The sequence below is a fragment of the Xyrauchen texanus genome, chromosome 2, assembly GCF_025860055.1.
Source record: "Xyrauchen texanus isolate HMW12.3.18 chromosome 2, RBS_HiC_50CHRs, whole genome shotgun sequence".
Classification (NCBI taxonomy): Eukaryota; Metazoa; Chordata; class Actinopteri; order Cypriniformes; family Catostomidae; genus Xyrauchen; species Xyrauchen texanus.
Genome location: NC_068277.1, coordinates 29949817 through 29970798, shown reverse-complemented (window position 1 = coordinate 29970798; position 20982 = coordinate 29949817). Strand labels below are relative to the sequence as shown.

The window sequence follows — 20982 nt, the reverse complement described above, 5'->3', positions numbered from 1 at the left end:
GTACCAATTTCCTTCTGAAACAGCAAAATCAGTATACTATTCCAAAATGTTTGCCGCCAGTGTATATATATATGTATATATATATATATATATATATATATATATATATATATATATATATATATATATATATACATGTATGTATGTGTGTATGTGTGTGAAATTAAAGTGAATGGTGACTGAGACATTGGTGACTGCAAACATCTTTTTTGTTTCACAAAGAAAGAAAGTCATAAGTGTTTGCTTGTCAACTTGATGTGAGTAACTTCTGGGTGAATTCTCCCTTTAATATTCTATTGTGAAACATGTTTTAACTGAGTTCATGGAGAGTCACCCCTTGAGAATAGTTTTTCTCGATTGTTATTCCAGACTGTACTTAAACATCTATGACAACCTCCATCCACTGGCACTTACATTGTCATGCAAGTCTACAGTACAGTGCTGTATTCTAGGAACACTATCCCTGCATATTCATAGAGTCAACAGGCCGTTTGAGACATCTAACCCCACAGCTGAGCCCTGAGGCTGCTTATTGCGTGTCAGCTGCATACTTTTATATGCAGACTGATGAGTGCCACTCACTTGCTTTGGTTGATATTGGAGAGCAGGAAGGGCAGTCCATCCATCCACAGGCACACAGTGATGGCAAGAGTCAAAGAAACAGACCGTTATTTGAGATCAAAATCATTCTATTGTCAAATTTACTCAAAATGTTTACAATAATGTTTTTATTTATTTATTTATTTATTTTATTTTATTTTATAAGAGCACATCAAAAGAATGCCTTTCCAAGTAGATACCTTCCTGTTGGTTGAATCTCTTGACCATTTTTTAACCATTTAACCTCTGCATCTGCATTAGCCACCTCGATTTGCAGTTTTATCTTGTGTCCCTTTTCAACCTGGTAGGCTGGGTCCAGCTTCCTTAGAAATGCTGTGGTCAGGGCCAAGGAGAATTACAATGAAGACAAAAAGATCAGCAACTACTTTTAGAATGTTTTCTTGCACAATTTAAAGGATTTGTTGGAAAAAAAAAAAAAAAAGTATTTCACTGCCAGTGCACCACATGAGCAAGTGACAAATAAATCTCTGATATTTTCTTATGAACAGATTTTAAAAGCACACTTAAGTCTTCTGTTCACATCCAGTGTTTCACCCTTACAACTACTGAAAAAATAACAGTGAAATTAGTAAATTAAATATATTTTAGTAGTGTGGATAACAACAGGGCTGCAAACCTTCACTTTTCTTCTCTTCCTTTTTCATTTTTTTGAGTCTCTTAAGCATCCCCCGCAGGTCTGTAATTCCATACTGGAAGGCAATCTTTTCATACTCGGAGACTGGGGCCTTCTGTAGGATGTCCCATACATCTACGTCAGGGACACTGCTCACATGAACAGCTCTAGAGTCCCAGCACAGAAGATGGAAGTTCGGGAAAGGTGATAAATTGGGTTCAAACATATTTTATTGAGCACAAAGCAAATATCTCCACAATGTTTTAATATTGTTATCTTTATGTTTAAGTCTCAAAAACAGAGGATATCTACACATCAATGTTAGTTACCTTATTACTCATCTCATATAAAATGATTATGCTAAACATTATGTTAATAAATAGATTGTTCTTATGAATATCTTATCATGGGCCAGTTTTTAAGAAGCTGCTGTAGTTATGTAAAGGCATAACCCAAGTGTCAAGCAAGCAAGACAAACCACATCTGATTATACAAGCTCTCAGATCACATAACAATGCACTGCTTCACCATAAAGACAGTTTTAAACAAAGTTATAAAAGCATGTCTAAATTCTCTCCTAGGGAAGGTTCTGCCTTATTTACATGTATCCTCTCCATGTGCCTCTTGTGTGTACTATATAAAGATTAGAGATTAGAAAGTGCAGTGTTTACTGACAAAACAAATTTGATATGCTTTCGTGGCAAGAGTTATTAAACATGGAAAGTATTCCATGGGATGTAGAATGACGTAGAAGTTCTAGGTGTATTTATGTGATTAACTCAATGTATATGAGTAATGGTGAAGGAGCTTGCTAAAAATAAGACTAGTTCTGTTGCAAGTGGGAGTACAATCTGCAAAGGAAAAATATAGGACTGAAGTGCAATCAGTGACTGATTAGGAGAGAGAATAATCAAGGAAAATCTGTCAGGCACACACAGTAGGCAATACGACACTCAACATTCCTTCATACACATGGCAAATAAGCAGGCAGTTCAGTATGACTCACTTACTCTCTGAATATGGTCGTAGCATAGAGGAAGAGGATATTTTACACAAATTATATATTAGAAAAAACCACTATGCACGTCATAGCCTACTCTAAATAAAGAACTACAAATCACTTAATACAGGAAAGTATATGCTTAATTCATACACACCAAATTTAGATGTTTTATATTAACATATACTAAATAAGGAGATCAAAATGTTATACATTAATTGTATCTGACACATTTACTATCCAAGATGTCCACGTTCTCACCTCTTTTTCAATAAAGCACTGAAGTCCAGTTCTCCTGTGTCATCACCTGCATCTGTGCTACTGTGGGAAAGAAATCACAGGCCACAAAATGTGAGCACACAAAACAATGCTCAATTCTAAACTCATTGTAAAGTAGGTTATTTTTCCAAATAGGAAAATAATCTATTAAAGCCTTCTGTAATCTTAAAGCACAACTGTGAACTGAAATTATTTTAATTCATTATCATGTTAAAGAATGGAATACTACAGCAAAGGTATCATGAAGCATATAGCTCATGTACAGGATTTATACGCATGAACAGTATATAGCATATGGAATGGATGTGGCATATATGGGAAAGATGTATATAAAAGACTTGCAGACATGGGACAGATATATACTGTATGCATCGAAGAGCATATGAGGCAGATTTACACAGACATATTTAAGAGGGATGTATACAAGCATATTTGAGACAGGTGTACAGTACTGTGCAAAAGTCTTAGGTACATAAGGTGTTTCACAAATGCATTTGTCTGGTTATTTATATCTTCAGCTTTAGTGTCAATATAATAACAACTTTTGCAAATATAACAGAACAGAAAAGAAGAACATGGAACACTGCAACAGATGGCATGACTCCAACAGAGTCCCCCACTGAACATCGAGTCAGTCTGGGATTACATGTAGAGATGGAAGAAATGGAGACAGCCTAAATAGAGCGAAGAACTGTGGCAACTTCTCCATGACGCTTGGAACATCCTATTCACCAACAACGAAGAAAAAGGTGTACCTATGATAACTGGTGCTGTTTTGAAGACAAAGGTAGTCACACCAAATATTTATTTAGGTTTTTTATGATTGCTGCACCTTGTATGATGTTAATTAATATATGAAAACTATTTATGGCAATATTTTTGAAGACATCCACTCAACAGTTTTCACAAGTGCCTAAAACTTTTGCACAGTACTGTATATAACCATATATTGGATGGATGTATACAAGTGTGTGTGGGACAGATGCATACAGGAATATATGAGGCGGATTAATACAAGCATATATGTGACACAGATGTGTACACACTTATACTGTATGGTACTGATGTACACAGGAAAAAATTAGACGAATGTATACAGTCTTATATGGGACAGCTGTACGGTATATAAACATATGAGACAGATATGTAAAAACAGATATAGAACCGAAGTGTATATGGGACTTATGTGTACATGGTTATTTGGGAAAGCTGTATACAGACATGTGTGGGATGGATAGATTCAAGCAAAAATGTGGCAGGTCTATAGGCTACAGGCATATATGGGACAGATGTACACAGGTGTACATGGGACAGGTGTATTCAAGCATATACAAGCATATAAAAGACATGCAAAAGTGTATACAGGTGTACATGGGATGGATATCTACTTGTGTACACAGAATGGATATTGCATACAAAGTATGGCAGAGTTGTATACAAGCATTTAAGAGAAGGATGTAGGTGTATATGAGACTAGTGGTCGACCAATATATCACCGAGGCTGATAAATTGGCAGATATTCTGACATTTTAATAGCAAAAATATCTCATTTAAACAGATGTAATAAACCAACACCAAACAACTTCAGCAGATCCAACATCCTGTGGAATGCTCACAAATCCTCCTCTAAAGAACATATTCAAACAGTCTATCCTCAAAAACTTTTCTAATGATAAAAGGCAAATATCAATAAAACTTTCTTTATATACCATCTGCAAATATGCAGATATCTCGTTGAGCGCTCATCTAATATCTTCCTCTGAAGCGCATATTCTATCAGCCAGAATAAAAAACTTCAGTATCAAAAGTTCCTCTCATTCACAAATCATGACTGTCTGTCTGTAACAATCTAAGCAGGCAATCCATGCCATTTAAACTGTCAGGAGATGGATCCGCATGTGAGTGCAACATAAATGCTGCGTCCGAAACCAGGGAAATGCTGCCTCCGGAGGCTGTATACGGAGGTACGATGAAAATAAGGTGCTTTTCAAACAATTCAAAGGCCAGTTTCCTTAAGAGTTCCATTCATTCAAAACAGATGTCAGTTAAGCCATTAACTGATTAGGCAGCAAGGTAGAAAGTCAGCTGCTACATTTTCGGATGCAGCCCAAAGTAAAAGCACTTCACTTGTGCTATAAGTACATTTCTCATTCACTATACACTGCAAGTACAATTGTTTGATTCTGTATTTTTTGAGAAAATGCGATTGCTAATGTGGACATACCATCCATGATTGCTGGACTACAGTGTGTACTGTTATTTCTTCCTAATATATTAATAATTTCTTCATGTGCAAATAAATTACAAAAATTTGATGACTAAACAGAGATCTGAAGAAACTGATATCTACCATTTAAAATACAATATATTTTTTGTTTTGTTTTGTGTGAAACTGAGTAAATATAGTGCTAAATAAGAGTTTATTATTTTTATAAATTGTATGTTTGTTATTTACAGTATTAAATTGTGTTATATTTTGGCATTGTGTCTGCCTATTGGCCACCCTGCTCTCTGGACATCGGCACCAGCCATTAAAAAACCCATATCGGTCGACCACTATAAGGTACAGGTGTATACAAGCTTATATGGGATGGATTGTGTAAACACCACATGCAAACTTTACACAGACATGTTTTATTGATGCCATAGAATCTGAAAGTGATCTGTCCTACGCTGTCTACACTGACTGTTCTTAAATATGCTTTGTTGGGGGACATTGCAGATGCGGATATGAACACTAATAGCAAAAATGCTTATACACGGTACAGACTCTGTGAAATCCACACCAGACCCCCACTATGATCAAACAACTCTGTGCATATCAAAGGCCCTGGCATCTTGCTGTTTTTTATAAGGATACAAATGTTAATCTCATCCTAGAGTCTTCTCTCTGATCTGTAGGGCTAAGGGGATTTAAAAAGGATATATCCATGAGCATTACAACCCATGATGAGCCGCTCCTGAGGAGCATGCCATCTTAACTTGGCATAAGGATGAGCAACAAAAGGAGCATTTCACTCAAAGTTTGCGCAGCTGGTTCCACTGGTTTTGACAAGATCTTAGCCACTGTAAAATGTTCAGGTATACTGAGGAGATTTCAGTGATTAAATGACAAATTACCTGAATGAAAGTGCATTATAAAACTATTTCACATTAACTGTATGAACATAGTCCTGTTTCTGATTAAATTGGTGGCAAAACATGCCTCTAATCTGCTCACTCTTAATCAGTGCCTGCACTTGAAAAGATCAGTGGACAGGGAAATCATATTCACTTCATGGTCTACTGCCTCTGATATACCAGTAAGGAGCTTTGGAAAACTGCTCTTCTCGCAAAATAATAATAAATTAAAACAGAGTAAAGGGTGAGAAGAGAACAGAAATGAAATTAGAGTCGGAATTAGATTTTGCAGAGATCCTTGGAGAGTGGGTCATAAAGCGTCAGCAATGACTAATGTCAACTCTCCTTAGATGTTGTCAGAAAATGGAAGAAGATTGAAAAGGACAGAATTAAAGGGGCAAGCAATAACAAATGATTGACAGATAGACAGGGATGGAGAGTGAATGCCCAAAGCATTCCTTGTGATGAAAAATCTGAGGGTTTAGTTCAGTAAAGACAACAACCATGTGAATATATCCCCTACTGTTGCAGCAAACCCCTACAGTATAGCTACCTGCCAGGCTCTCCCATCTTCTTCTTACCACCTGAACTGGTGCTCCTGGGTAATCAGTATAAATGCATTACTTTGAATCCCAAAAATGTATTGAAATGCTATCTTTACATAAAAACAAAACCACAAAAATAAATGATAGCATCTGCTCAAAATCATAAACACTTCAATGAACCCCAAACAGACAAACAATTTATTTATTATAATTTATTGCTGCAATGAAAGGATACTGCTGGTTCGCGTGAAAGAATACTACTGGTTCGAATGAATAGTCACTTTTTTTCTTTTTAGGATTCACACTTCATAAGATAATCATAAAGTATGTTGAAAAAAAAAATACTCACGTGCGCCTAAATGCACTGCGAATATCAAACCCTTCGGTTGTACGAGCCTCTGAAGTAGAATGTGCACATGGGGGAGAACAGTGGAAAGGCAGATTAATTTGGTACAATTGTGAATTATGTGCTCACTACATACATACTACCAGTATCAGATAAGATTTTATTTCTTTGAAAATGTTTTGGCTTAATTGTGCAGTTTGGATGAGTGAGTGGTGGCATATACCCAGTATATTGACAATTCTGTCTCATTTATCAAGCACGCATGTTTCTTCTTATTCAGGCTGTTGTGTTCAGCCTAAAACAAACAGTGTGGGTCTTACCATGTACTAAAAGGTCAAAATTACAGCTGTCAAACTTGTCTCTCGATGACACCTCACAGCGATATGCTCCAGCAAAGTTTGCTTTAGCTGCAACAATATGCATCTCGAATGTGTACACCTGAATGAAAAAGTGTTCACAAACGTTTTTGCGAAATCTTGGCACTTATTTAACTTATTTTTTTGTATTATCTACTGCAGAAGTACACTCACTGAGCACTTTATTTGGAACACTACATAAAGCTCCCAACGAGGTCTTCTGCTGTTGTAGCCCATCCGCCTTAAGGTTCGACGTGTTGTGCATTCTGAGATGCTATTCTTCTCACTACAATTGTGCAGAGTGGTTATCTGAGTTACTATAGCCTTTCTGTCAGCTCAAACCAGTCTGACCATTCTCTGTTGACCTCTCTCACCAACAAGACATGTCTGTCCGCAGAACTGCCGCTGACTGGGTGTTTTTGTTTTTGGCACCATTCTGGCTAAATTCTAGAGACTGTTGTGTGTGAAAATCCCAGGAGATCAGCAGTTACAGAAATATTCAAACCAGCCCGTCTGGCACCCAAAATTTTGCCTCAATCAAAATCACTTAGATCACATTTTTTCCCATTCTGATGGTTGATGTGAACATTAAGTGAATCTCCTGACCCGTATCTGTGTGATTTTATGTATTGCACTGCTGCCACACGATTGGCTGATTGGATAATCGCATGAATAAGTAGGTGTACAGATGTTCCTAATAAAGTGCTCAGTGAGTGTATACTGCATAACTGTCTTTTTAATCAGAACATAGGCAGACCTTAGTGTTGCGGTCATACTGCTCTTTGAGTTGCAGATGCTTTCCTGACTTGCTGGCCAGATCCATCCACTTTCCTTTGAACCATTTTACTGCAGGCTTCTTCAACAAAGATTCACCACCCACTCTAGCCACAAAGGTAATGTTCTCACCTACATGGAAGGAGAAGATTGGAAGATTGTATTTTTACAGGTTATTTTAAACCCCTATATCAATATCCTATTGACAAGAGGTCACTCACCCACAGTTACCTCCCCACTCTGAGGCTTCTCTGTGAAGAGACCAGTAAGGTCCTGCCTTGTGTCAGGCTGATGACTCTCAGGCAGAGCTAGGGAGGGGGAGCAGAAACAATAAATCTAACAAAAAGTCAATTAAGCATTTTTAATATTTAGAAATGAGTGAATCCCCACTAGCATCACCAAAGGAACAGCTTTCCCGTAATACTTCAGAATACTTTTTATGGCAATATTTGATGCCACAAAAGAGCCACAGTCATAGGCATCATTTACAGGTGGGATGGGTGGGACATGTCCCAATCACTTTTTGCCATTGCCAATTTTGTCTCCACAACTTTTTGAAATAACTTTCATCAGGTAATTGTCTATTGAAGAAGAAACATCTCCAGTTCTTGACCAGAAGTTTCCATTTCTTTCATGTGTGTTTTAATAACTGGTGATTCTGGTGCTGGAGTTTGTTATTTTTGATATTATAATGAGTGCGCTTTGTGGCTATTATGAGTTGTGTTGAGTAACGATGTACTCTCGTGCATGCAGAAGTCTGCTCTTCTCACTCCGCTGTTCTGCATCAAATATGATACAAAAAAATCACATTTTCAATAAATATCAAAACAGATGTGTCCCCCGCTCATGATATACGTACATCCACTGTACAGATAATTTCTTTGTTTATCAAAATAAAAAATATATGAGTTTAGAATCCGGAACTCCTTGTACTAGAGGCGAAAACCTTACCATGAGACCAAGTGGTCATTCTGGCTGAAATTATGCTGATCACTGGATTTATTTACTGACCAATGGATCAAGTTACAGTGTCAAATTAATTGTTACATATTTATTGAATTTATCAAAACAGTAAAAGATTATTTGATATCTTATTGAGATATTCGTTGTTTCTGTGCCTCACAATAATGATCTGAATCAGAATAGTATTTTATGGGGCAAAAATTAAACAAAAATCTTTTTAAATATATAACTATGTATATGTATTTAGAAATATATGATGAAATTATGAATATAACGGTATTTATGGTATATATTTAATAAGTATATTTTTAATCAATTTACTCCACTTATGCTTAATCAATCACTGCCCTGTTTTGGGAATCATATTAATTATGTGCTATATTTATATTCAGTTTTACACCTTCTATGTAAATATATCTTTGTGTGTTTTGGTAATCACCATCAGGTGTTGTCTTTCCACTGGTTTCTGGTGCTGAACTTTCAGTAGGTGCTGATGGGACCCCTGTAGTTTCAGAAGACTTAGTTTCCAATGCTGCAGCCTCTGGGGATACAGCTTGTTTTGCTTCCTTCACTGCAAATACGTAAAAAGACATTATAATGGCATTCTCTGAACTGGGTTCTCTATTCTTTAAATTATATTTAGAAAATGAGAAACAATTATATATTTTCTACAAAGGTACTAAAACACAGCCAACGCTCAGCATCAATAGTCCAGTTTGCGCAGTTAAACCAGTTTCACTAATCTGCATATTCAACGTTCTTGAAGAACTACCAAAACTTTTGTAAATTTGGACTACCATCTCATCTGCCACTTCAGCTTGTCCTGTGTGTGTGTGTGTGTGTGTGTGTGTGTGTGTGTGTGTGTGTGTGTGTGTGTGTGTGTGTGTGTGTGTGTGTGTGTGTGTGCGTGTGAGCGTGTGCGTGTGAGCGTGTATTTATCACTTTGTGGGGATAAGGATAGTAAAACCCGAAATTTTTGACCTTGTGGGGACATTTTGTCGGTCCCCATGAGGAAAACAGCTTATAAATCATACTAAATTATGTTTTTTGAAAATGTAAAAATGCAGAAAGTTTTCTGTGAGGTTTAGGTTTAGGGGTAGGATTAGGTTTAGGGGATAGAATATAAAGTTTGTACAGTATAAAAACCATTATGTCTATAGAAAGTCCCCATAAAACATGGAAACACTACATATGTGTGTGTGTGTGTGTGTGTGTGTGTGTGTGTGTGTGTGTGTGTGTGTGTGTGTGTGTGTGTGTGTGAGCGTGTATTTATCACTTTGTGGGGACCAAATGTCCCCATAAGGATAGTAAAACCCGAAATGTTTGACCTTGTGGGGACATTTTGTCGGTCCCCATGAGGAAAACAGCTTATAAATCATACTAAATTATGTTTTTTGAAAATGTAAAAATGCAGAAAGTTTTCTGTGAGGGTTAGGTTTAGGGGTAGGGTTAGGTTTAGGGGATAGAATATAAAGTTTGTACAGTATAAAAACCATTATGTCTATGGAAAGTCCCCATAAAACATGGAAACACAACGTGTGTGTGTGTGTGTGTGTGTGTGTGTGTGTGTGTGTGTGTGTGTGTGTGTGTGTGTGTGTGTGTGTGTGTGTGTGTGTGTTTGACTGGCTAGACACAAGCTAATCTAGTTTTTCCTCCAGTATAAAATTCATGTTTTGAACCCTCAGTTATCAGTTTTTTTTCCATACACAATGCCTACAGTGTAACAAGCTCCAAGAAAGGAAACTGAAGGGCAAAAGTGTTTCAAGTGAAGAACAGATTTAAGAGTTCTGGTGAGTTTTCCAGATTCCCCAGCAGGCAAAGAAGTCCTTTAAAATAGTGAACAGCTTCAGAGCAATGCACAAACGTGATGACATGCTAAAAACAAAATTGGCTTTTTAAAAACAACAAAAAACAGTTATATACCTCAAGAGAAAATTGCCTCAGAAGGTGAATTAGTTATGGTGCTCTGTGACTGACCCACACCTGAAGGTTTACAGATGAACAAATCTAGGGTGACCATCTGTGAGGTAAATATAGGAAGCAGTGTAGCAATGAGACACCATCCAAAAACCACCCACCTTCTGACTCTTTTAACTTTAATTCAAATTTGACCTTTGATCCCCCAGCAATGACAGCATATCCTACTGCATCCTCCTGGACAGCATTGTTTATGGTAAGAGAATGCTTATTGCCCTCTGCTGAGATGGTGTATTTGTCACTGGATGAGATGTCCTTGGAGTCTTGCTGCCATCTCACCTTTGCATCAGGCTTCTCAGTCTCCACTTCAAAAATGACTGTTGCCCCAATCTCAGCAGTCTGAGACTTTGGTTTCTTGGTAAAGGCAGAGACTGAGGGGGTGAGGGAGGCAGGTAAGGTCAGATGGAAAGGATGCATTTCCAAAGTGTGTATGTAAAAAGGCCACCTCAAGCACATAAGAAGGTTTTCATAAACATGTTTGCTGCTCGCTGTCTATGAAAATGTCTTGCCCTGACCCGGTTTTCTCTCTCTCTTCAATATCTCACTCCTTCAATGTGCCTCAAGACTTCATAGCCTTATGCTGAGATGTCTCTAGATGACCAGCACACCATCATATGTAATAGATTAGCACATATACTCACTCATAAGTCATCCTCAAATGGAAGCTATTTCTAGAAGTACCAGACAAACTGGTAGCCAACTCTGAATGGACTACTTGCACTGAACCTCATGACGTAATTCTGCTTTGAAATAAAGTGGCTCACTAGTTTCCTGTTATGTACCAGTTACCTTGTTCCTGAAACTCACTAAAATTAAGTGAACATAAGAAGATTTTGTAAGACAGAAATTTCAGAGACAGGAGAAGATATATTCTGAACCTTATTGTGTACAGCGTCTTAAAAATTTGTTGGAATAAAAAGTTCAAAGCTTTAATCCAACCCAAGCTGATCTGAGAAAGTAATGTCTGATAAACATTCCAAGCGAATTTCCCCGTTTCTCCTCACACGGAGGTCTGTAGCAGATATTTAACCACAGATCAGTTTGAACCGCAAATTGCAGAAAGTTGAAGGTGTCAGCACCAAAAATGAAACAACAACATGCTTAAAACTCTGCAATGCGCCATGTGTGAGGGAGGAGAGAGAGGTCTGATGAACTCATGCATCACCCCGTTTTTATTAAATGTATATTTTAATTTCTATTTTGTGTCATTGTTTCATTTATAAGTATATCGCTTCATGTTTAAATGCTAATGCAGCAGAGGAGCTACCAAAGATAATGAGTTATAATGTTTGGCATTGATTAAATTATAGTGTAGTTAAATATATTTGCGCAGTTAATTTATTTATTCAATTTGAAACTAAAACGGCTTAATTCTATTCTGAGTGATTTTTAAAGTCTGGTCAGAGTAAGAGAACAGCTGTATAAATCAATCCATCTGGGACATTTAACCAAATTAAAGTAATTTGCAGTTGTTGTATGGTGGAATTTATCATTGAAGATCAACAGGTATGAAATATCAGCAATGACTGACATATGTGTAAATGAGACAGCCAGGCTGCTGCAGGTTATATATATATTTAAATTTATTTTTCAGGAGCTGAGCTTAGCTACATTTGTTAAGGAAAATATATACTTAGAGGTAAATTTCAGTAAATTAAAAATGTTAGATCAATTACGTTAATGCCAAAAACATGATTTATTGTTTTAATCAGCTGACACCCCTAAAAAGAAGAAATAATCTGCCTTTTCATAATTAATCTATGCATGTAGGTGCGCTGAATGCACTAAGAAGATTGTGGAAGCAGTTGTGCAAGTAGGCCACTACCAGTCAATTATAAAACTAATTTTTATATCCAATATATCAGAATCAGTATCAGAATGAGCTTTTTTGCCAAATGTTCTCATGCACATAAAGCATTTTTTTTTTTTTTGTTATAGGAGAAACAAGTGCACACAGACCATTACAGTGAGACCAAGAATATAAAACAAGGTAAGAGTATAAATAGACATACAAATAATAGGACATATAACATAGAATGGTGTATGTACATGTGCAAGTGGTAATATATGTGCAAGGTAGGGGTATGTCAGTTATTGAATTAGATATGTGTGAATTTACATATGTACATGAGATATTTATTTACATTAATGCACTATGGGGGAGTCCTGAAGGCAGTTTAATTGTTCATGTGGAAAATGGCCTGTAGGTAAAAACTGTATATTTGTGCTTGGATGTCCTGGCGCCCAGTGCTCTGAAGCGCCGACCAGAGGGCAACAGTTCAAAGAGGGAGTGGGTAGTGTGTGTGGGGTCCAGAGTGATTCTACCTGCATGTTTCCTCACTCTGGAGACATACAGGTCTTGCAGGGTGGGCAAGGGGGCACCAATAATCCTCTCAGCAGTCCTGACTGCCCGTTGTAGTTTCCTTCTCTCTGATTTCAAGTCAAGTGTCAAGTCAAGTGGTTTTTATTGTCGTTTCAACCATATACAGTTAGTACAGTACACAGAGAAACGAGACAACGTTCCTCCAGGACCATGGTGCTACATAAAAACAACATAGGACAAACACAGGACCACATGAGACTACACAACTAAATAAAATACCTATATAAAATACCTATATATATATACCTATATAAAGTGCACGTGCAAACATGTGCAAAATGTACGGGACAGTACAAGACATTTCTGACAATGAACAGGACAATAGGCACAGTGAGAGACCAGTACACAGTAGTGCAAAAAGATGACAGTTTCTAAAAACATAAACATAACATACTATGAGCTAGTGTTCCATGCACATGGCAGTTATTGAGGTAGCAGACAGTTATAAAGTGACAGTAATTAAAGTGCAACTCAGGACACGTGTGTGTGTGTGTGTGTCAAACCAGTCTCTGAGTATTGAGGAGTCTGATGGCTTGGGGGAAGTAGCTGTTAGACAGTCTGGCCGTGAGGGCCCGAATGCTTCGGTACCTCTTGCCAGACAGCAAGAGTTTGTGTGAGGGGTGTGTGGGGTCGTCCATAATGCTGGTTGCTTTGCGGATGCAGTGTTTTTTGTAAATGTCTTTGATGGAGGGTAGAGAGACCCCGATGATCTTCTCAGCTGTCCTCACTATCCTCTGCAGGGCTTTGCGGTCCGAAACGATGCAAGTCCCAAACCAGGCAGTGATGCAGCTGCTCTCAATAGTCCCTCTATAGAATGTAGTGAGTATGGGGGTGGGAGATGTGCTTTCCTCAGCCTTCGAAGAAAGTAGAGACGCTGCTGGGCTTTCTTGGTAATAAAGCTGGTGTTGAGGGACCAGGTGAGGTTCTCCGCCAGGTGAACACCAAGGAATTTGGTGCTCTTGACGATCTCAACAGAGGAGCCGTCGATGTTCAGCGGATGTTCACCTTGTGCTCTCCTAAAGTCATCAACCATCTCTTTTGTTTTGTCCACATTCAGGGACAGGTTGTTGGCTCTACACCAGTCCGTTAGCTGCTGCACCTCCTCTCTGTATGCTGACTCGTCGTTCTTGCTGATGAGACCCACCGTGGTCGTGTCATCTGCGAACTTGACGATGTGGTTCGAGCTGTGCATTGCTGCACAGTCATGAGTCAGCAGAGTGAACAGCGGTGGACTGAGCACACAGCCCTGGGGGGACCCCGTGCTCAGTGTGGTGGTGCTGAAGATGCTGTTCCCGATCCAGATTGACTGAGGTCTCCCAGTCAGGAAGTCCAGGATCCAGATGCAGAGGGAGGTGTCCAGGCCCAGCAGGTTCAGCTTTCCAATCAGGTGCTGAGGAATTATCGTGTTGAATGCTGAGCTGAAGTCTATGAACAGCATTTGAACGTATGAGTCCTTTTTTTCTAGGTGGGTGAGGGCCAGATGGAGGGTTGTGGTGATGGCATCGTCCGTTGAATGGTTTGGACGATACGCAAACTGCAGTGGGTCTAGAGAGGGGGGCAGCTGGGTCTTAATGTGCCTCATGACGAGCCTCTCGAAGCACTTCATGATGATTGGTGTGAGTGCGACGGGATGGTAGTCATTGAGGCAGGACACTGAAGACTTCTTTGGCATGGGGATGATGGTGGTGGCCTTGAAGCACGTTGGAACAATGGTGCTGCTCAGAGAGATGTTGAAGATGTCGGTAAGAACATCTGCTAGCTGGTCTGCACGTCCTCTGAGCACTCTGCCAGGAATGTTGTCTGGTCCAGCAGCCTTCCGTGGGTTGACTCTACATAGAGTTTTCCTCACATCCACCGTGGTAAGACAGAGCACCTGGTCGTTGGGAGGAGGGGTGGTCTTCCTCGCCATCACATCATTCTGCACTTCAAACCGAGCGTAGAAGTCATTCAGTGCATCTGGAATGGAGGCATCTTTGTCACAGGCAACTGATGTTGTCCTGTAGTTTGTGATGGCCTGGATGCCCTGCCACATGCGCCGTGTGTCACCGCTGTCCTGGAAGTGACTGTGGATTCTCTGGGCGTGTGTGCGCTTTGCCTCTCTGATGGCCCAGGACAATTTGGCCCTAGCTGTTCTTAGGGCTACCTTATCGCCTGCTCTGAAGGCGGAGTCTCGGGTCCTCAGCAGCGTGCGCACCTTCGCAGTCATCCACGGCTTCTGGTTGGAGCGTGTGGTGATGGTCTTGGAGAAAGTGACATCATCAATGCACTTGCTGATGTAGCTGGCCACTGATGCTGTGTATTCCTACAAGTTGGTAGAATCCCCATAAGTTGCAGCCTCCCTGAACATGTGCCAGTCAATACACTCAAAACAGTCCTGAAGAGCAGAGATGGCTCCTGCTGGCCAGGTTTTCACCTGCTTCTGAAGCGGTTTTGTGCATCTGACGAGCGGTCTGTATGCTGGAATTAACATAACAGAGATGTGGTCTGAGTAGCCGAGGTGGGGGCGGGGCTCCGCCCGGTACGCGCCTGGGATGTTTGTGTAAACAAGATCAAGCGTGTTCACCCCTCTCGTTGCAAAGTCCACATACTGACGGAATTTAGGGAGCACTGTCTTGAGATTCGCATGGTTGAAATCTCCGGCAACAATACACAGTCCATCGGGGTGAGCGTTCTGCAGTTCGCTCATAGCCCCATACAGAGCGCTTCCTTAGCATTAGCGCTGGGAGGAATGTAAACTCCGGTTATGCAAACAGTGGTGAATTCCCGTGGTAAATAAAAAGGTCTGCATCTAACAGTCACAAGCTCCAACAGCGATGAACAGTAACTAGAGACTAGCATAGAGTTCTTGCACCATTCCGTGTTGATGTAAACACACAAGCCACCACCACGAGTCTTACCGCAGAGAGCTGCATTTCTGTCGGCACGAAACGAGGCGAGCCGGTCTAGCTGAATGGCGGCGTCCGGAACTCTGTCGCTGAGCCACGTCTCCGTGAAAACAAAGATGCAGCAGTCTCTAAACTCATGCTGCATAGCCTGCTGAAGTCGGATATAGATATAGTTTATTGTCCAGGGAGCAAACATTTGAGAGCAGGATAGACGGGAGAGCCAGCCGGCTAGGGTTTGTTTTTAGCCTCTTGCCGCACTTCCGCTTCCTCGCACACCATTTACGACATTCTCTCCCCCGGCCACCGGCATCAGGCGCCTCCTGCAAGTCATCATGCAGCTTGGTTTTTGCATGAGTCTTATATTTCAGTAGTGTCTGGCGATGGTAGACACGAACACCGGTTGCTTCGATGTCCATGTGTCGCAAAAGTCGGGATTTTTTAACAAAAATAGCCCCATTTTGGATCCTGAGTGGCCGATGCGTGCTACTACGCCGCCATCTTGGATCAACAATCCAAGATTTGATGACTGAACCAAACCAGACGATGTACACAGGACAGACTCAATGAAGGCCAAGTAGAACTGTGTCAGCACTCAGCAGCTCCTATGGCAGGTTGAACTTTCTCAGCTAGTGAAGGAAGTATAACCTCTGCTAAACCTTCTTAACAATGGAGTCTATGTGGGTGTCCCACTTCAGGTCCTGAAAGATGGTAGATCCCAGGAATCTGAAGGACTGCACTGCTGCCACAGTGCTGTTCAGGAAGTATTTATGCAGACTCGTCACCATCGCGGATGAGGCCGATGACCGTGGTGTTGTCTGCAGACTTCAAGAGCTTGACAGTGGGGTCCTTTGCAGTGCAGTCATTCGTGTACAGGGAGAAGTGCAGTGAAGAGAGAACGAATCCCTGAGGAGCACCAGTGCTAATTGTGAGGGTCCCGAATGTGAGTTTCCCCAGTCTCAATAGCTGCTGCCTAACAGTCAGAAATCTGGTGATCAATTGACAGATTGGGGTGGGCACAGAGAGCTGGGTCAGTTTGAATGAGAGAAGATCAGGCATGATGGTATTGAAGGCTGAACAGAAGTCCACGAATAGGATCCTTGTATAAGTCCAAGGTCTGTCAAGCTGCTGCTGGATACAATGCATTCCCATGTTGATAGCATCATCCACAGACCTGTTTGCTCAGTACGCAAACTGAAGGGAGTCTAGCAGGGTCCAGCGATGTCTTTCAGGTAGATCAAGTCTCTCAAACCACTTCATGACCACAGACGTTAGAGTGACAGGTCTGTAGTCATTAAGTCCTGTGTTTCTTTGGGGGGACCGGAATGATGGCGGAGGGTTTGAAGCAGCAGGGAACTTCACACTGCTCCAGTGATCTGTTGAAGATCTGTGTGAAGATGAGGGCCAGTTGGTCAGCGCAGACTTCTAGACAGGCAGGTGAAACACCGTCTGTGCCTGAAGCTTTCCTGAATACCAGGCACACATCCTCCTCACAGAACATAAGTGTAGGTTGAGTAGCAGGAGGGGGTAGAAGGGGGGTTGCAGGAGGTGTAAGTGTGTGTGTGAAGGGAATATAGGAGTGGGGGAGGGGTGTGTGACTGGGCTTTTCAAATCTGCAGTAAAACACATTCAGGTCATCAGCCATTTTTTGATTCTCTACAGAGCAAGGGGATGGTGTCTTGTACTTGGTGATGTCCTTCGGGCCTCTCCACACAGATGCTGGATCTATATATTGTGTAAAATTTAGCCCCAACACAATTTAGCTAAGGCAAGAGTATTACTAAACTGATCAAGTGGTCAGAGTGAAGAAAGTAAATGTTATTGCTTACATTTTGGGATGGAAATAAGTGGCCATTCAGACTGAACACATTCTTGCATAAAAAAAGTTTGATGCAGTGATACAAATGGAACAGAATGGTATTTTGAGACACATTCTTGGCTTGACATGGCATCTTAAAAATTTTGCACTCCTGCAAGAGACTATGAAAGAACAGTGAAATGCGATGCAATGGTAGATATCCAATGTCAGATGCTAAAACACTGTAGGTGTGAACAGCCCCTAAGAATGGACTCTTGAGCTGAATGATGATGCAATTACACCTTATTTAGCAGCGTAAATCTAGCAAAATGTTATATTTGCTATTTATTTATTTATTTGTGTGTGTGTGTTTGTGTATGTAATACACATATAGACCCATTTCTCTCTTCTACTTTAACTGCTGTAATTCATTGCTCTATTTTTTCTTTTTTGGAAAGTGATAGTGTAATAGGGTTAATATATTCCCATGTACCGCTATACAGTTTTACCCTGCTATTTCTTTACTTCTGCATTCCAAATCCGAATTTGACTAAACTCAACATTTTCTTTTCTATTCTTTTTTTCTCATTTTTCTTTTTAACAGTGTGGCATCCAAATCTTGAGTGAACAAATAATTCTAAACTTTAATTCTTAACTTTGTGGATTTGTAGCATTTGTGACATAATTTATGAATAAAAAGTTATTCTGTGTTTCAAAGGCTGCGTCCTCCGGAGATTACATTTGTAATTTGAACTTCAGGGCTATTGTTACATGGTTTCATGCATTGCATTATTAAGTGTTTATTCTCTGTTCTTTCTTACGCTTTGAATCAGAGACCTTGAGCACATCAGTGCAGATGGTTCAACGACAAAGCAAGCCAACCCTTTGGGTTTAAATATAGAGAGCATATGCTCCCCGCTGAGAAAAGCTGTTCACAGTGACACAGCCACAGGTAGCTGCTAGAGGGATTAGCAGGAATCTATTTCTGTTGTCTATCAAGTACTGGTCCCTCTCTTGCCATTTGAAGACTGCTTCTATCCATGCTGTCTTTGTTCCACTGACTGGATGGATGGCAAGGTGCTAGACTGCCATTGGGAGCAACTTGGGGTTCAGTGTCTTGCCCAAGGACACTTTGGCATGTGGAGTCATGTGGGCCAGGAATCGAACCGCCAACCCTGCGATTAGTGGCCAACCCCCTCTACCACCTGAGCCACAGCCACCCACAAATATAATGATAGAACAACGATGTCAGAGAAAGTTTAATCAGGACAAAACTGTACAAACACGCTTAGCATGTTTACATGAAATGTCTGCATGAAGGATTAGCTTAAATACTTGGTTAAATATCTAAAATACAGTGGAATAAGAGATAATACATGAGAAGGAAGTTTCTACTGGATGTTGATTGTTGTCTCACAAACATTTGCCTCCTGTGGATGTGTCTTGGGTTTACAAGAGAGAATAGGCCATCTATTTGATGGATTTAATAATGAAAAACTAGCACTAAGACCTATGAAGATGCCCTGTTATGGGTCTAGACCTGGACAATCTTTGAAAGAGACTGAAGCAATTGTGAAAGGGTGTGAAGGGAAATATTCTGTTGATGGCTTTTGTGACTAACACTAAACTGAATTGCTTGGAACAGAACAATGATGCAACTGCATTATTAGCATACTATGGGTCTTAGCTAATATCGCCACAGTGAGCTGTAAAACAGGTGGTATCACATTATGGCAATCCGTTAATTCTCGCTTTAGACAGGGCTATTATATTCGCTTCTAAAAACCACCAGTCCTGGCATGCCATTTAGTCCACTGGGATTATTGTAGCACTTTTTAGGCATTAGGCTAATTGGCCCTTTATTAATTGTACTTTTGTTAAGATGTATTTTAAACAATTAAAACATGTTTTTTCCCCCTTTGTTTTAAGAATGCCAGTTTTTTGGTTCTGAAATATGGCAAAATGACCTCAAGAATGTCATGAATTATGTTAGCCTACATTATCTGGCTTGAAACAGCGCTTTAATAACTGTAATTTTGTGAAGACGTATTTTAGACAATAATAAATAAAATAAATAATTTTTTCAGTACCAGATTTTTGGTTCTGAAATATGACAAAATGACCTCAAGAAAAGTAACCACTACAGTCAGATGTAATGAATGCAGTTAATGTACAGGATCTTGTGTTAGGCTTGTAAAAGCAGTTGCAACATGTCGCAGACTTTAAAAGAACTTCAATCTTGACATAATGTATGTAATGAAAATGAAAGAAACTGAACTATTTAATGAGTTCCTCAAATCAAGCTTATCTTTCCATTCCCAATACAAGTTTAATTACAAATGTCTGTAATTGTTCCATATTACTATAGATTACACTAAGAACACAGGAGCAGGTGTTCGTACACCTGCACATATGTACTGTAAATTGATGAAGTTTTTCCAGTGGTCAACCCAACAAACAAAGGGTCAAAGTTTAGAAGTATACAAATTTGTATTTCATTAAAAAAACAACACCACAAACAGTTAAATGTAAAGTCTCTTCAGCTTGATTACACTCCATTGTGCACCACGTTTTGAATAGAATGATAAGAAACTCTTGCATACCAGCTTTTTTAGTTGGCTCCGGCATCCTGGTTGAGTGTCCCTAATGGGTTCCAACAGGCATTGTGGATACCAACCTCTCTTCTCTTTTAATAGATACCCCCCATCCCCCAAACATTTCCACCGTATATGCCCCGCCTCTTCCCTTGCTTTTTAAACAAAGATGATGATGAACACATACCTCTGAGACCCAAACCACTCTACCCAACCCATCACCCATCTAAATCCATGACATATAATTTAGTCAACTTTCCATCACCTCCATTGGATGACAGAACAAAAAAGCTAAAGGTGGAAGGAGGATAAGGGATAAGAGAGAGGAGAGGATGGGTTAAATTTAGAGTCTGACAATAGCAAACTATCTTGAACCTTCCAGATGTTCCCTCCTAAACCCAGCAGTTCAAAGAAGTGGGTCAAACTCTATGCATAGAAAAACACACACACAAAAACACCTTTTTTTTCTTTTTTTGTTACTGAACTACATCTAACATGCCTAGATACCCTCTGAAATAGGCAACTTTTAAATATGCAGCCTCGTATTCTGCCTCAGCATCTTTGCCTATCAATAATTCAATAATATATACAGGTTTAAGATGTGTGTCTTTTTTCTCAAAATGCAAGGCATAAGGTATACAATGTACTTTCGATTATTTAAGGGGATGATTCACTCATCATTTACTCACTCTTATGTTGTTCTAAACTTGTATGAGTTTCTTCTTTTATGG

General features: G+C 39.8%; 1 protein-coding gene across 1 annotated transcript in view; it reads right to left on the bottom strand.

Moving 5' to 3' along the window:
- mybpc3 (myosin binding protein C3) overlaps window positions 1-20368 on the bottom strand; it is a 53359-nt gene extending 32991 nt beyond the window's left edge. The window contains exons 1-12 of the mRNA XM_052142092.1: window positions 20261-20368; window positions 10696-10965; window positions 9057-9188; window positions 7876-7962; window positions 7638-7786; window positions 6845-6962; window positions 6528-6576; window positions 6187-6231; window positions 2496-2555; window positions 1238-1401; window positions 801-933; window positions 583-585 (exon numbers count right to left, since the gene is read on the bottom strand). Of these exons, the coding sequence (XP_051998052.1) occupies window positions 583-585; window positions 801-933; window positions 1238-1401; window positions 2496-2555; window positions 6187-6231; window positions 6528-6576; window positions 6845-6962; window positions 7638-7786; window positions 7876-7962; window positions 9057-9188; window positions 10696-10965; window positions 20261-20285 (1235 nt within the window). The 5' untranslated portion in view covers window positions 20286-20368. The remainder of the gene's footprint in view (window positions 1-582; window positions 586-800; window positions 934-1237; window positions 1402-2495; window positions 2556-6186; window positions 6232-6527; window positions 6577-6844; window positions 6963-7637; window positions 7787-7875; window positions 7963-9056; window positions 9189-10695; window positions 10966-20260) is intronic.
- Window positions 20369-20982: the final 614 nt, after the last annotated feature.